The 15,059-nt window shown below is 39.1% G+C and overlaps 1 protein-coding gene across 3 annotated transcripts; it reads right to left on the minus strand.

The window, feature by feature from the left end:
* Positions 1-220: 220 nt before the first annotated feature.
* LOC137582306 (calcyphosin-like protein) lies at positions 221-6,045 on the minus strand. 3 transcript variants are annotated; one of them, XM_068296786.1, is made up of 5 exons: positions 5,843-6,045; positions 2,420-2,568; positions 913-1,032; positions 791-848; positions 221-726 (listed from the first exon to the last, which is right to left on the minus strand). In XM_068296786.1, the coding sequence occupies exons 2-5, from the start codon at positions 2,566-2,568 to the stop codon at positions 412-414; spliced, it is 642 nt and encodes a 213-aa protein (XP_068152887.1). In that variant the 5' UTR covers positions 5,843-6,045; the 3' UTR covers positions 221-411. The 3 variants fall into 3 exon arrangements, with proteins under 3 accessions (XP_068152887.1, XP_068152888.1, XP_068152886.1); XM_068296787.1 differs by having other exon boundaries at positions 5,836-6,045; XM_068296785.1 differs by lacking the exon at positions 5,843-6,045 and adding an exon at positions 2,668-2,915.
* Positions 6,046-15,059: the final 9,014 nt, after the last annotated feature.

Consider the following 15,059-nt stretch of genomic DNA (forward strand, 5'->3'; position numbering starts at 1 on the left):
CTAGGGGAGACAACCAAGCATTCCAGGATTAGACAGTTGTAGTAATCAATAAGGGCGAAGCAGTGGGAGGATTCAGCTCAACTGATATGGAAATGTTCACGTCTGAGCTGATTTGCATTGTCGGTTGTCTCAATTGTTAATCAGCATTAAACTTACAATTATCTGATTCGTTTTGATATGCAACTCAAACAGGGGCGGATTTAGAGGGACACACTGTGAATGAATCAATGCAATTTGAATTTAATTTTGAACAATTGTTGAAGTTTTTAATCTATTTGGGCAAACAATTTGACTTTTAAATTTTGAAGAGGATTTGTGCAATATAATATACTAATTTATCTAGATAGATAATTACGAAAACCTTTTTTACGATTAATTTGCAATTTTTAGTAACTTGAAAGGGTGCCAAATCTAGAGTTTGTAAGCGCGTCGCATAACCAAATCAAAGTAGGCATCATTATCGATAGAAGCACTAATTGTTACATAATAGTTGATGAACTCCTCTTCAGTTACTATGCCATTTGGATTGGGGGCACCAGCTTCAAAATTCTTCAGGAAATCGGTCAATATCTCGGACTCGGTCAATTCGCCACTTAAATACTTGGGATGATCTCGCACCGAGTAAACGTTCTTTAAATCGGCAACTGTGATCTGATTATCTCCATTACGATCCATTTTCTTAAAGGCTTTATCAATAATGTTCAGACGGCATTTGTTCATGGGTGGCTATGGAAATGGAGAAGTTTTTGTTATGATTTATCCCTTATCAGTGTTAAGTGATAAAACTTACACGTAATTTTACCAAAAACTCAGTCATATTAATGCTTCCATTTCCATCAGTATCGAAACTGCACATTTGAAAAGTAAAGCTCTAACTGAAACTGTATTTGCATTGAAACCTATCACACATACCTAGTAAACATGTTATCGATTTCAGAATCTTTCAGTTCCAAGCCCATCTGGGTAATTCCAGTTTTGAACTCTTCTTTGTTAAGGGCTTTGCTGCCATCTGTGTCCATAGCCCGAAATGCCCTTAAACGAAACGCAATAGAAATTGTAAATTTAATTTGTAAATCGAAACGGTAAAAATAATATTAATAAAAGGATACAACAAGCAAATAAGAATACTTTCAAATCCATATACATATGTATGTACATTTGTATGATATCTATGGGAGAGTCTACTTATATTGCTAGAACCCTTCGCCTGTATACATACATTCAATGCATTGAATTTTCCAGTTGGCAAACAAACAAATTGCATAAATACAAATGAAAATGCGCGTTCACCATGGCCAATAGGCGGTCCATGGCCAAACAACTGAGGATGCATGCTGCATATGCATCTGAATCTATATCTGCATCTACAGATGTATGTGTGGTTGCGGATTTTGTACAAAATGTCTATATATTCAAAACGAGCAAATTGTTAACCGACCGACAGACAGATGGAAGGATGGATGGTTGGATGGACTGACGAATAAACGAACGAAAGGAGGGGGAAGGTGGTTCTCAGCCGTTATACGTTGTGTGAGATGAAATTGAAATAAAAACTAACGCAGGGCTGCCGCTTTCCACTGTGTAACTCGCTCTCCGCTGGGTGGTTCAGCGGGTTTGATGGGTTTTGGTGGTGCACTGCATCAACTAGAGAAATCCAATTATGTTTGTTTGCATTCAGTCAGCGATTTTTGCCACCGCTTCGACTCTCATCGTAAAGCCTTATAGTTTTTGCCAGTTGGCACACAAACACACACACACACACACACTCTTGAGAGCCCTCGAGAATGTTAGTTCAACATGCACTCGAACTCAACATACTCGCGTACTGTTTGCCTGGCCCTAGCTAAACCTGAACTCTCTGATCATCATTGTTATTATCATCATCATCAGCAGCGTCATCAGATGACTCGAAGTCTTAGTTGCCTACTAGGAGCAGTGTATTGTATGGTACGGCCAGAATCCTCCTCTCCACTTAACCCATCACTCGACGATTTCATCATTTTAATACACTCAACCTAAAGGCAGTACGCCATCATGTTGCGCTCTACAAGAGCAGCCACCAGTACAAACTTTCTTTTTTCGCATTTAATGTTGCCCTCACGTCATATGTACGCTATGTACGTACATCAGGCTATAGGGGGCAAAGGTTAGTAATGAAAGAGATACCATAAAGTCAACCTGAGCCAATGTGCTAATACCATGCCATATGATGCTCGAGTACCCTGTAAAGCTAGCCTGGAACAATAAAAACCACATCTACAGAAACTAGTTTCACCACACAGAAAAACCCGCAAAGTTATGCAAACATGGCACTCACACACACACACACATACACAGTTGCCGCAATGTTTCTCATCAAATTGAATGCCAAGCTCAAAGTTAACTCGTTCACCAGGATGATGGACAGACAAATACTCACCTTGATAGACCCAAGATGCCTGTGGTACCGCGACTGAAGCACTGTAGGCGCAATTTGTAAATTGGATCCTTGTCGATTCCATTGGCCAATTCCCGTTTTGCTTGGTTCTTTAGAGTGGCCTCTTTGGTATAAGCATCCTCCCGTTGCATCTAGTTAAAGTACGAAAAAAGCAAATCAAACAGTTAATGTATTGTATATTCACTTTGTCTTCCGCTTATAATGACAATTCCACTTAAAGATTTACTAACATTTTTAATTTGACGAAGATTTTGATCGCCAAAACGGAAGGTAAGTCTTGAGCTCATACTGAGACAGCAAATTGCAAAATAATTCGAATAGAAAATTAGTAGTACTATTAGTAGACAGGAGTGAGAAAATGAATCTCTGCTAGGACTTAACCCGCTGGTCACGAAATCAAAAAATCGAAGTAAAAAATAGAAAGAATTTAGAGATTTCGTACTTGTATTTTCAAGAACACCAAACGAGCTACTGACCGATAGAAGATGTTTGTATAATGTAAACTCTAAAATTGAACTCAAGGCCGACTTTGATTTATTTATTGTAATAAATCAGCCTACTAAAGGGTTTAGTAGATTCAAGATTTCGTGCAATCAGTGAACTAACTATTTCATTAATTGCTTTTTTCCCTTTATTTTCCTTGTAATTATCCACTTTGAAGTTGATTGAATGAGATTTAATGTACCCTTCTGCAGAAAGTCCTTTGACTTGACTGTGAATGAGGAATTGATTTTACTTTTCCTTTTTCTAGCTATTTTAAGGGCATTTAAATGTCAGCAAGACCCTTAAATTTTCTTTCATTTTCATTCATTTTGGTGGTTGGCGTTTCCACTTAATTATAATCCATTCATCAATTAGCCTGAGGCCTCGTTTTTTAGAGCAATGTGTTTTATTTATGTTGATATCTGCAATAATTGTCTATTTAATAAATAGGTGTTTGGGCAAGTCCAAATGGGCGTTGCTAGGCGCGCGACTTTAGTTCGTATACGTAGCCGAAGGATATTACTTTTGCCTCAAAGAGATTTTCGACGAATCGATGCGTTTAATTAAACCAGTGCGTCAAAGGCAGAAGGCCCCACCCCGCCACCCCCTACCAATAATTTGGGGTGTGGGCTTAAAACAGTTTTGTAATGCGGCTTTTGTTTATTTTAAATTTAAATGAATATTGCCAAATATGTAATGTACCAGTCAATTGTCTGTCACAACTTTACGGTTCATTGCACCCAAGTTGACTTCAGTTCGTAAAAGGGTTTGCCAGACTGTTATCTTTAATTGCCAATGTTGAGTTGAAACAAAATTACGCAATAGAATCAAGATAAAGACAAAAATGACTCCGTCCAAAGCATATTGAAGGAGATTGGAATACCCTATAATTGAGTACATTCAATTTGCAGTACACAAATAGAATCGAAAATGTAGAGATTTTATGTTTGCTAAAGTTATAGCCAACAAACTGCAATGAAAATTAAAAAGTAAATAGTAATTTTTTTGAAAAATATTTTACGAAAAATTGCTAGTGCAAATAACATACATTCAACCACACACCAAGTGTGTGTGTGTGTGTGTGTGTGTGTGCAGCTATCAATGGGCCCTTGTGCTGAACTCTGACCAACTGGCACTTTGCTCAATGAACTGAAACAACTTGAGTTCCAACTAGTTGATTAGGTCTTGAGTCGGTAAGTGAGGTGTGTGCGTACACACACATACATACAACAATTATATGAATATATATGTATGTATGTGTTTCACCTCAATATTTCACGCATGACATCATAATAATAATACATTCACACACATGCTTACATACCTAAAGAGACCAATGGAAGTTGCATTTGCATGTCGATGAGCTTTTGTCTAGTTGTCCGAATAAATAATAGAACATGTAATAAGGTCGAATTGAACTCGATCGATTTAAATTATAAGGAAACGCGCCTAATGCTTCTTCGTATAAGAGGCGATCTTCAGGAAAAAGAATAGGAATTTCCTCTCTCTGTTAGAATTGCAGTTGTGTAATAAATTGCAGCCCTTGGCCTCCTTTTGCGTGATTTGTCAATGTTTCGTTTATTGATTGGCTTACAAGTCATTGCTAGTTCAAATGGTTGGCCGTAAATCAGACAGAACACAAATGAAATCATCATAAAGTATTAAGCATACAGAAGCATTTCGTAAATGTTGTTGCCAGTACCTATGGAAGAGCAAAAAAAGTTTAATTTCAACTTTTTCTAGGCCCCAGGGGGGACACCTTAAAAGCCCTAAATGATGACCCCATTAGATAGCTCACAGACACGCTTATTATACTGAAGGTCTGAGTAATGAGACGGTGCTCTAATTAGTATGCCCATGCGACACTTTAGTGTCCAATCACCATCACTGTCACCGTCACCGTCACTGTTATTGTTACCAACACAGTGGGAGTCACAGGAAACTAAGCCAGTAGAGTACTAGTTTCGCACAGTGAGTACAAAACTGTAAAGCTTTAGCAACTTGGCAACAAATGTTGCAGGCAACAACTGCAATGACAATGCAAAGAAATGCCAGCATCCTTGCCGGAAGTCAAGGTCGATCTCATATCGATTCAACAGAATATATATTATATATATCGTAAGAGCCAAGTATGCAAAAAAAAAAAAAAAGAAAAGAAACAGAAGACAAAAAAAAGGTGGAGTGTGCGGGGTATTAGGGCAAAGGGAATATAGAATAAAAGACCAGCTAACGAAGGGGAAAACTGAGAACAGAAGACAGACTATAACGAACTGCGATAGAACATGAAAAATAAATTATGGCTTTATTGAGGGTAAGGGTAAACAAAAAGACAATTTAACACGTCAGCAGGACGCTGAGTGCGAGTAAAGAAGCTGGGATAATGGCGTCACACAGGACACAGTGCGACGAAATAAAGCAAATAGGTCACGTTCAAAGACAACATCGATTAACCATAAATTGCGAGTTAAGCAAAAGGCAACGAGCAGGACACAGGATACACACAGGGCATACAGGACAGCAGTCCAGGACCAGTTGCCCCAAGCCGACATGACGGAGTTAAGGCATGATTTGTGCGTGTCTTTATGACATGGAACACATTCGCAGTAGCGCGAATAAGTTTATGTGTACACACACATACAAATATGCCCAGGATACTCGCATAGTATATAGACACAGATGATGACATTCCTCTTGTTCCACTAACAAGCATAGTATCAGTTGGCTCCTGTCACTGACACCGCAAGCTGTCGCTGGCTGGAGGGTTTTGGTTTCCTTTAGGCGGTGTCACAGTCATCGTCCCCTGCCAATGTCTGCCTGTCTGTCTCTCTCTCTCTCTCTGTGTCAGTCTCAGTGCGTGTGTTGGGAGGACAACTTTTACAATAATTAACAGACATGTCGATTATTTCTTGACATACTTTTTACCTTTTCTTGCTTTGGCAGCTGTCCTTGCCTTGATATCTCTGTCTATTCGTGTGTGTATGCTTAGATATTTTTATATTTTATTGTTTTGTATTATTATTTTCAAAAATGTTTCAACTCTTGTTTTTTCGTTTCACAGTCACTATTTAACTTGGCACGCACCTAGCACGTGTCGCGTGTGCCGAGAGTTGGCAACGAATGGGCCGCTCCGTCAGACTGAACCACTCTGCCACTCTATTCACCCATTGCAGCTGTTGTTGGGGGGCTGTTGTAGTTATTGTTGTTGTGGTTGTTGTTGTTGCTGCCCCACCTCAAATCATGCCATAAGCGGCGTCCTTATGAAACTAATGCCCAAAACCAGCTGGGGGCATAAAGAAAGCTTAGCAACAACACACACATTTGGCTGCCAATTGACAAAATGCATAGATACATTTTGAAAGTGAGCTTTTGTGGCTTGTCGCATTTTGTTTAGCCACATTTTCTTTTACGTTTTTTATTCTCTCTCTCTCTCCTTTTTTCTCTCTTACTCTCTGTCCCCTTTGTTTTGTATGATTATTATGGTTCACCTTTTTATACCCTTGCAAAAAGGGTATATTAATTTTGGTCAGAAGTGTGCAACGCACAGAACGAAGCATCTCCGACCATACAAAGTATATATATTCTTGATCAGCACGACGAGACGAGTTCAACTAGCCATGTCCGTCCGTCCGTCCGTCCGTCTGGATCAACGCAAACTCCTCCTAGACCGTAAGAGCTACAGAGCTGAAATTTTGCACGTAGGCTTGTATATACTGCAGGGGTTGTATATCTCGGATTCAGCCGGATCGGACCACTATATCATATAGCTCCCATACAAACCCCAAAGTCACGAACAGTGACTTTTCTCAATAACTTCGGTTTTTTCTATGCTATTATCGTGAAACTTAATGTTAGAGAGTTTACTACACCTATAGGCGACTATGCCAAATTTGATCAAGATCAGGTGACTATATCATATAGCTCCCATAGGAACGATTGGTCGAAAACAGTGACTTTTGTGAATAACTTCGTTACTTTTAACGCGATTGCTTTTAAATTAAACATTTCTTAATATATATGTTAATGACTGTGCCGAATTTGATAAAGATCGGGTGACTATATCATATAGCTCCCATAGGAACGATCGGTGGAAAACAGTGACTTTGATCAATATCTTCGTTATTTCCTATGATTGTAGGCCTTTCTTTCTCAAGCTTAAGCCTTTTTAGATAAAACGTTCTTCCACATTGATGGCTAATAGGTAAGGAAAGAGTTACCAAAAAAGTTGCAAGGGTATACAAACTTTGACGCGGTCGAAGTTAGCCCCGGCCCTCTGGTTTACGTTTCAGGTTGGAAGGGGGGAGAAGAAGTGTTGTTGCTGTTTTATGACACGACACGGGCATTATCATTACCGTTTTGTTATTTTTTTTTTTTTTTTTTGTGGTGTTGAAGTGCATAAAATTTATGCTCTCATATCGGGGTCTCGTTATGCCAAATTGATGTACGCTTTACGATTCGTACTTCCTTTTTTTTACATTTCCCCTTCTGGCTGAAGGGTGTGGGGAGGATGGAACGATTTGATTGTTGATATTGTGAGCAAACTTTATGTTTGATTATAGTACTAACAAGATTTCAAATTAGAACCCTTAAACGTCAAGTTAAATAGCCTTAAAGGGGAGTGTTGGTTTCATCATTTCACTTTTCTTTTTCTTATGTATTAAATGTGAATATTTTTTAACTACTTTTTTTTTTTAGCTTTTGCAATGACATTTCTGCACTCGTGCGTCCGTGCGTGTAAGTAAGAAAAATTGCTTCATCATGCGGAGATTTTACGCGGCCCGTTTGTTACTGCATTTGCCTGCCAGCGTCCCCAGTGCCATTCCTTTCAGTTTCTTCCTAGTTGGCTGTCCTAGTGCCTTATCATTTTGTCGCTACCATTTCATATGTATGCGTGTGAGTGTGTGTGTGTGTGTGTGTAAGTGTGTGTTACTCACTGCCACTTCAACGCTTTTTACTGTCAACTACATTTTGTCAAATTACTTATGCAAATCTTTCAACTTTTACAAGCGCGACGTTGCCACGACATCAGGGCCATCCCAAGATGTTTCTGCACCTCCTTTTGTAGCATGGAAAAGGACAACTGAAAAAAGCTCGTTTACTCCTGCCGCTGCTGCTCAAGTTTTTATACCCTTGCAAAAAGGGTATATTAATTTTGGTCAGAAGTGTGCAACGCATAGAACGAAGCATCTCCGACCATACAAAGTATATATATTCTTGATCAGCACGACGAGACGAGTTCAACTAGCCATGTCCGTCCGTCCGTCCGTCCGTCCGTCCGTCCGTCCGTCCGTCCGTCCGTCCGTCCGTCCGTCCGTCCGTCCGTCCGTCTGGATCAACGCAAACTCCTCCTAGACCGTAAGAGCTACAGAGCTGAAATTTTGCACGTAGGCTTGTATATACTGCAGGCGTTGTATATCTCGGATTCAGCCGGATCGGACTACTATATCATATAGCTCCCATACAAACCCCAAAGTCACGAACAGTGACTTTTCTCGATAACTTCGTTATTTTCTATGCTATTATCGTGAAACTTAATATTAGAGAGTTTACTACGCCTATAAGCGACTATGCCAAATTTGATCAAGATCGGGTGACTATATCATATAGCTCCCATACAAACGGCCAAGTCACGAACAGTGACTTTCTCAATAACTTCGTTATTTTCTGAGCTATTGTCGTGAAACTTAATATTAGAGAGTTTACTACGCCTATAAGCGACTATGCCAAATTTGATCAAGATCGGGTGACTATATAATATAGCTCCCATACAAACGGCCAAGTCACGAACAGTGACTTTCTCAATACCTTCGTTATTTTCTGAGCTATTGTCGTGAAACTTAATATTAGAGAGTTTACTACGCCTATAAGCGACTATGCCAAATTTGATCAAGATCAGGTGACTATATCATATAGCTCCCATAGGAACGATCGGTCGAAAACAGTGACTTTGATCAATATCTTTGTTATTTTCTATGATTGTAGGCGATTCTTTCGCAAACATTAGCCTTCTTAGATAAAACGTTCTTCCACATTGATGGCTAATAGGTAAGGATAGAGTTACCAAAAAAGTTGCAAGGGTATACAAACTTTGACGCGGTCGAAGTTAGCCCCGGCCCTCTGGTTTTTTTTTTTTTTATATATATTTACCTACTTTTTCTCATTTTGGGAGAAAAATTACGTTCAAAGCCTGACATGAAGTGGCAGAGTTGATATCATACAAACACACACACACAAACCAACAACACACACACACACAGCGGGATGGCTATGCGACGTCAATTCATAACGCTGTCCGTGGCGTGGGCGTGGCGCTTAATGTTGGAACCGTTTGCTGGCGCTGCATTGTCACCGGTAGTCTACTAAAAACCTATTTGAATACCATGCCCGACAACGGGCAACAAAGTGTTGGCCAAGCATCTCAGGCATTAGACAACAAAGTTGCCTGCCACGCGAGAAAGAGAAAGAGAGAGAGAGATAGAAAGGGAGGGCGAGGGAGTTGACAAGTAGCTGCTACCTCTTTGCTTTGGGCCACGATGACGAGAGCTTTATGCGCTTATAAAATAAATAAAATTTATGCTGCGACGCATTATTGCCATGTCCTGTGTTGCTTTGGCTCGTTGGCAATATCAAGTTGTACCTGTTTATTGTTGTTGTTTTTGTTGTTGCCCGTGTTGCTGCTGCTGAATTTAAAAGATGACAAATCGTTGTCCAGGTATGAAGGGAGCTGTCTATGCAGAGATGGCAGCCACTGAAACTCATTTTGTGGTACTGATTGCGTAGCCTAATCAAAATGTTTTACAACATTCAATTACCCTGGAAAGAAGAAATGAAATATTAGTTGTTGCTAATTTTAAATACTTGTCTTAAGACAAAGATTCGTTTTCTTTGCGATTACCATGGGAATGTGCTAGCACATTTTTGGCTTTTATTTCACTCTCCAGGGTATTCAGAATGCAGTGCAAATTATGTTTCCGGAAAAAAGTCCTCTTTATTTATGATAAATACTTCGTTGCCTTCGCCTTTGTTGTGTGTGTGTGTGTGTGTGTGTACCTGGGCCAGTGGACCACTTGAATGTGATGAGGGCGATTATGACGATGGAAATGCCATCCACTGCTTCCTAGTCAGTTCATTATTTATGAGTGTGTTGACATGGAATTATTCTTAGTCTCTATTGTAGCCTATCGCCCCAGACTCGAGTTGTCTGCGAATGCTATTTCCAGATAACTTGCCTCTAAACTGAGCCAACTGAGGAGCACGATACAAATATTTGCTTAATTAGTGGAATTGCGACCCTCCCAAAAGTTGCCCTCCACTGCCTCACCACCCCTGCGCAAAGGTCGCTACCAAGCAACAGCTGACCAAGGGCATTGTTCACTGTTGAGCTCTGGGCATTCCACTTTAAAGCTGCGATTTTTGGTCTACACAAGTCTGGATGGTGAATGATGGTCGTGGGTGGTCGGTTTAATGTTGATTGTTTGCCCATTGCTTTTTATTAATTAAGTTTGCTCTGCTTTTTGACCTTGCCGCATACTTAATTGAGGCTTTCTATTGTTGTTTCGCTGCTACTGCTGCTTCTTGGTATTTTGTGGAAAATAATTCTGTTCTATTTCATTTTCTGTGTAGGCAAATCATTAATCATTCCTGGTAACTGTTTGGGCCATACATCATAGAATGTCGGCCATTTCATATGCATGAGGTAATCGAATTTAGCAAATTGCAACACTCTCAATAAAGTTACAACATGGAATAATATGGATGTAATCGAAAATCTGTATATCGAGGGCAGCTAGCAACAACAAAAGCAATTTACTTGCAATATTTCACAAAAACATCAAACTGTCGTTGACAATTACGACAACCTAACTTTATTTTATTTAATGAATGTTCCGGCCAAGAGAAACAAAAGGCTATGGCCAACAGACATACATATATGTATGTATGAATGTGTCTATGTATGCGGCATGTTCGTGTTGTTGTTCTTGTAACACCTTAAAATACCTGCTCAGAGTAATAAATTACAGCCATGGACAGCTTCTACTTTAGCCTGATGCCAACAGCTTCAGTTTCATGTCCGCTTTTGCTGCTAGATAATGTTGGTAGAAAGGTTCGAAAACACATACATACATACATACATATAAATCTGTCCGTTCGCTGTACATTTTAAATACCTTCAGACGGTTCATTGTACACCAAGAACATCGAAATTATTATCAACCCAAGAGCAATTTGCAAATATTTCAATAGAACATTGCATAAAAAGGTGCAGGCAACATGCTGCTTTCACTCCAGGATCCGGGACTTTTATAAGGAGTAGGGGTAGTCAATGAATGACCATAGAGTCCCCAAAATAGATGAATAGCGATGGCAGAGCTACATGAGATGACTGTCCAGGTTTCATTCATCACATACTCCAGGTGTGTACGTATGTGGGTGGTCCCATTGAAAACCTGTAGAGAAAATATGTGTGGTTAATATGCCTTTTCCAACAAAAGAGCACTGATACAGCTTAAGAGCGCTGCACTTCGTATTCGTAATTAAGAAAGGATTACAGACGATGCCCTTTTTATCTCACATTGGAAATAATTTGAAATATTTACTTGATTTGTGTCTAGTTTGATATTGATCTAACTAATAACTGTCTGTAAGTCATATGATTTTATTTTTCTTAAAATAATTTGACTAATTTTATAAATTCTTAGCATCGTTTATAATTGAACATTTTAGCATTTCAAATAGTGTAGCATACTATTGAGCCTAACAGCTGAACATTTCTAATTGTTGTAATCATAACACATAAACTGAAGATGACGGGAGAGTTGTAACAGCTCGCAGACCTCCTCGTACACACCTGAACCTGGTTGTCAGGTGCTGAAGGCTTTATTAAAGCCAGTTACTTCTGTATGCCCTGTGTATCTGTATGTGAATATATTGAGATGCAGCACAATGCTGGTCTGGTTGTACAAGTGGGCGTGGACTTTGCCAGTGGGTTGTCCTGTTGTACCGGAAATTTGACTTGTAACAAAACAGAAATTCTCTGCACACAGAAATGTAAAAGAGTGACAGCTAAGCAGAGAAAGGGCTACAGGCAGGCAGAGATAGCCAGAAGAGAGACAGAAAAAGAGGGAGAGGTGGCTAAAAAAGGGGAGAGGGATTAAACAAAGTGAGTGACCGGTATAGGTTGCCATTTGTAGGCATTTGCAGATGCAGCTGACATTTTGTATATTGTGAAAGAGAAACATTTTTGTGTGTTGCCAAAAAGTAAAGGAAAATAGAGGTAAAAAAATTAAAATTGATGCAAAAAATCAAATTTCCTCATGGCACAGCAGGCTCATAATTCACTTTTCAATTGCATTCAATATGCAATTGCAATGCTAACATATCGATAGAGACAAAGTAAAAGGCAACTTTGATTGGACATTTACATACATACAATCTACATACATACCTATCCATATGCAAACATACATAAATCCCTGGCCGATTCGATTTGATTCAATGTTGAGTCAAATTGCAGTTAATCAACATTGACGTCGTCACTGTAGTTAGGCATTTGCATTCACACTATTTCCAGGGCCAACCAATGGGAATCGGTCTGGGAATGTGGAATATGCCATGGTACACCTAATTTGACGCGTTTAAGTGATAACAAAATGTGGCTACCACTGCTGTTGGTCCTCGGGGCGTATGGATACACACGTTGATATAGCATTTTTAGTCTGCTGTTGGAATGGTTGGGCCCAATTTGGCGCACACAAAGCAATGGACTAAGCAAATTGAAGGCAATTTGCATAAATTGCACAACGGCGAAACCGACAACAATTGCAACTGCAACACGCATCCAGACAGGGGCACAACACTCACACGCTCAAACACACAATTCGGCATTCATAGATGCTGCATCATGGCCCAGTTGCGGTATGTCGAGCAGCTGGCATTCGTGTCCAGAGTCCGGGACCGGTTCCTGCAGCTCGGTTTATGGTTAGATTGCATCTGGTTACGGGTCACCAATACCAGCCGTAGGGCCTATTACTATTTCAGTACACTTTAAAACCTTTTAAATTGACAGCTCAAAAATATTCAACACGATTATCTTTAAAATGAAGTTCATGCCCAAATTAAAAAAATGCTACAATTTCATCGCACACATCCGCAGTTGCCAAAAAGCATTCATTGTTTATGCATCTCCAGAGATTTTAATTCCACTTCCTCCTCCACCTTCTTTGCCTTGCCCACACCTGGGTCTGTCATCAAGCAGGGACAAACACCAAAATTGCATATTTGATTATGAATAATTAATAATGTTTGGCGTTCATTGAATTAATTAGCGAATCTTCCTAAACCAGCTGTCTCTTCCCTCCGCCTCTCCCACTCACGCTCTCTCTTCCCCCATATCACGGATAAATTTTCCCTTTTGTTATGACTTCAGCGTGTGCGCAATGTAAATTAATTAGAAAACCATTTTAAATGCAAGTATGTATGCTCGTCTAAATATCACTATGGCAACTCACACTTGAATGGTAAAATTGTTAACAATTAGTCAATTCAACATACAACAATGACATATAATTAATTTTAATTGTATGGCACGCATGAAAACATAACAAATGCAATCAAATCAGCCAAATCAACCACTAGAATGAGTCTCTAACCTAAGTAGTCTCCTGACTACAAAACTGGATTAACTAGGCTGTCGAAAACATTCTCAATTAGTCGGAATTTAGAAGAACTTGCTTTGTGCAAATAGAGATTAACTAACCTAAGCTACAATAAATTTCGATCTATAAACATAAGGTATAATAAAATTATATAAACTTAAAGCTCAGCTTAGTGTATGCTTTGGAATTTATTCAATTATTACAAGTTAAGCGATAAACTCTCACAATCTGAGTTTACACAATATGGCAGAAAGTAAAAAGGGAAGTGAAAAATTCGCTAAAATAAAGCAAAGTGAATAGCAGACTCTCTGGCGGTATTAATTTTTAATTAAGCGCTCCAGTTCCAGTTGGCAGAATCACAACAAAATAAAAAGAAATATTTCCGTTTCGCTTAATTTTGAAAAATCCCCATCGTCTAAGCCGCTGAGCACAAAAATCCACACACAGAAGCTACAAATATACATACATATATATGTATGTGCCGCATCTAGGTATGGACTTTACAGTTTGCTGCACTAATGTACATATATGTGTATCTATATCTATCTTCTGCAGTAATCCATCAGCTTGATTTGTTAGCTTTATATTTTACATGCCCGAGTCAGTAGATGTGCTTAGATAAAAGTGGGTAACATTAAATATCTACTAAGATGGCTAATAAATTGAATTGTATTGAAATATATATTAGTTGATTAATTAAGCCTGACGATGATCTTACCAAAAAAAAAAAAAAAAAAACATACCCATTCAATATCTTTGTATCCTTTTTATAGTTTTGGCTACTTTTCTTTTGACAGTTTCATCCACTTAAATCGAATATTCGATCCTGTTTGGCTAAGTTCGTACACACAAGCTTTGACCACCGGTAACTGGTTTTATTCCTATACTTCATTCTATTTTTTTCTCTCCCTCTCTTTCTCCTTTCTCTTTCTTTATTTTCTACTATCACAAATCCACATCTAGCCTTTGGGGGCAAAACTTCGACAAACAGAGCAGCTAACCAAAAAGCTCTTTCAATATCCTTCATTACCTCCAAAAAAGAAAAAAAACTGGAAAATGCGCAAAAATAAAATCATTGAAATCCTTGCCATGGTTTTTCGGTTCGTTTTTTAGTATGTAATGCGTTTGATTTCTCAGCAAAAATCTGCAGGTTGAAAACGACTAAGAGAAAAGTGGGAAGGAAGGCAAAAAAAATTGAACAGAATGTTCTGTGTAGTTGCAAATAGATAAAAAGTTGCATAAAGAAGTTATCGAAAAGTGCTGGCCCAATCCACCGTAGAGGGAGGGCGGCAGGGACTTGAGGAGTCGCATCAATGAAATTGCTTTCAGCAGAGCCCCCGTTCTCTCGATCCTCTGCCCTAGATGTCTATGCACTGTCTCGTTGCATTTCGGGGGAATATGTAAGATTTTGGGCAAAATGGCAAGAATTTGCAGTACGATGACGACTTATTGGCGTAAGCATGTTTGGCGTATTAGGCGCACGTGAG

The sequence above is a fragment of the Drosophila tropicalis genome, unplaced genomic scaffold (assembly GCF_018151085.1).
Source record: "Drosophila tropicalis isolate 14030-0801.00 unplaced genomic scaffold, ASM1815108v1 contig_859, whole genome shotgun sequence".
In the NCBI taxonomy this organism is placed as follows: Eukaryota; Metazoa; Arthropoda; class Insecta; order Diptera; family Drosophilidae; genus Drosophila; species Drosophila tropicalis.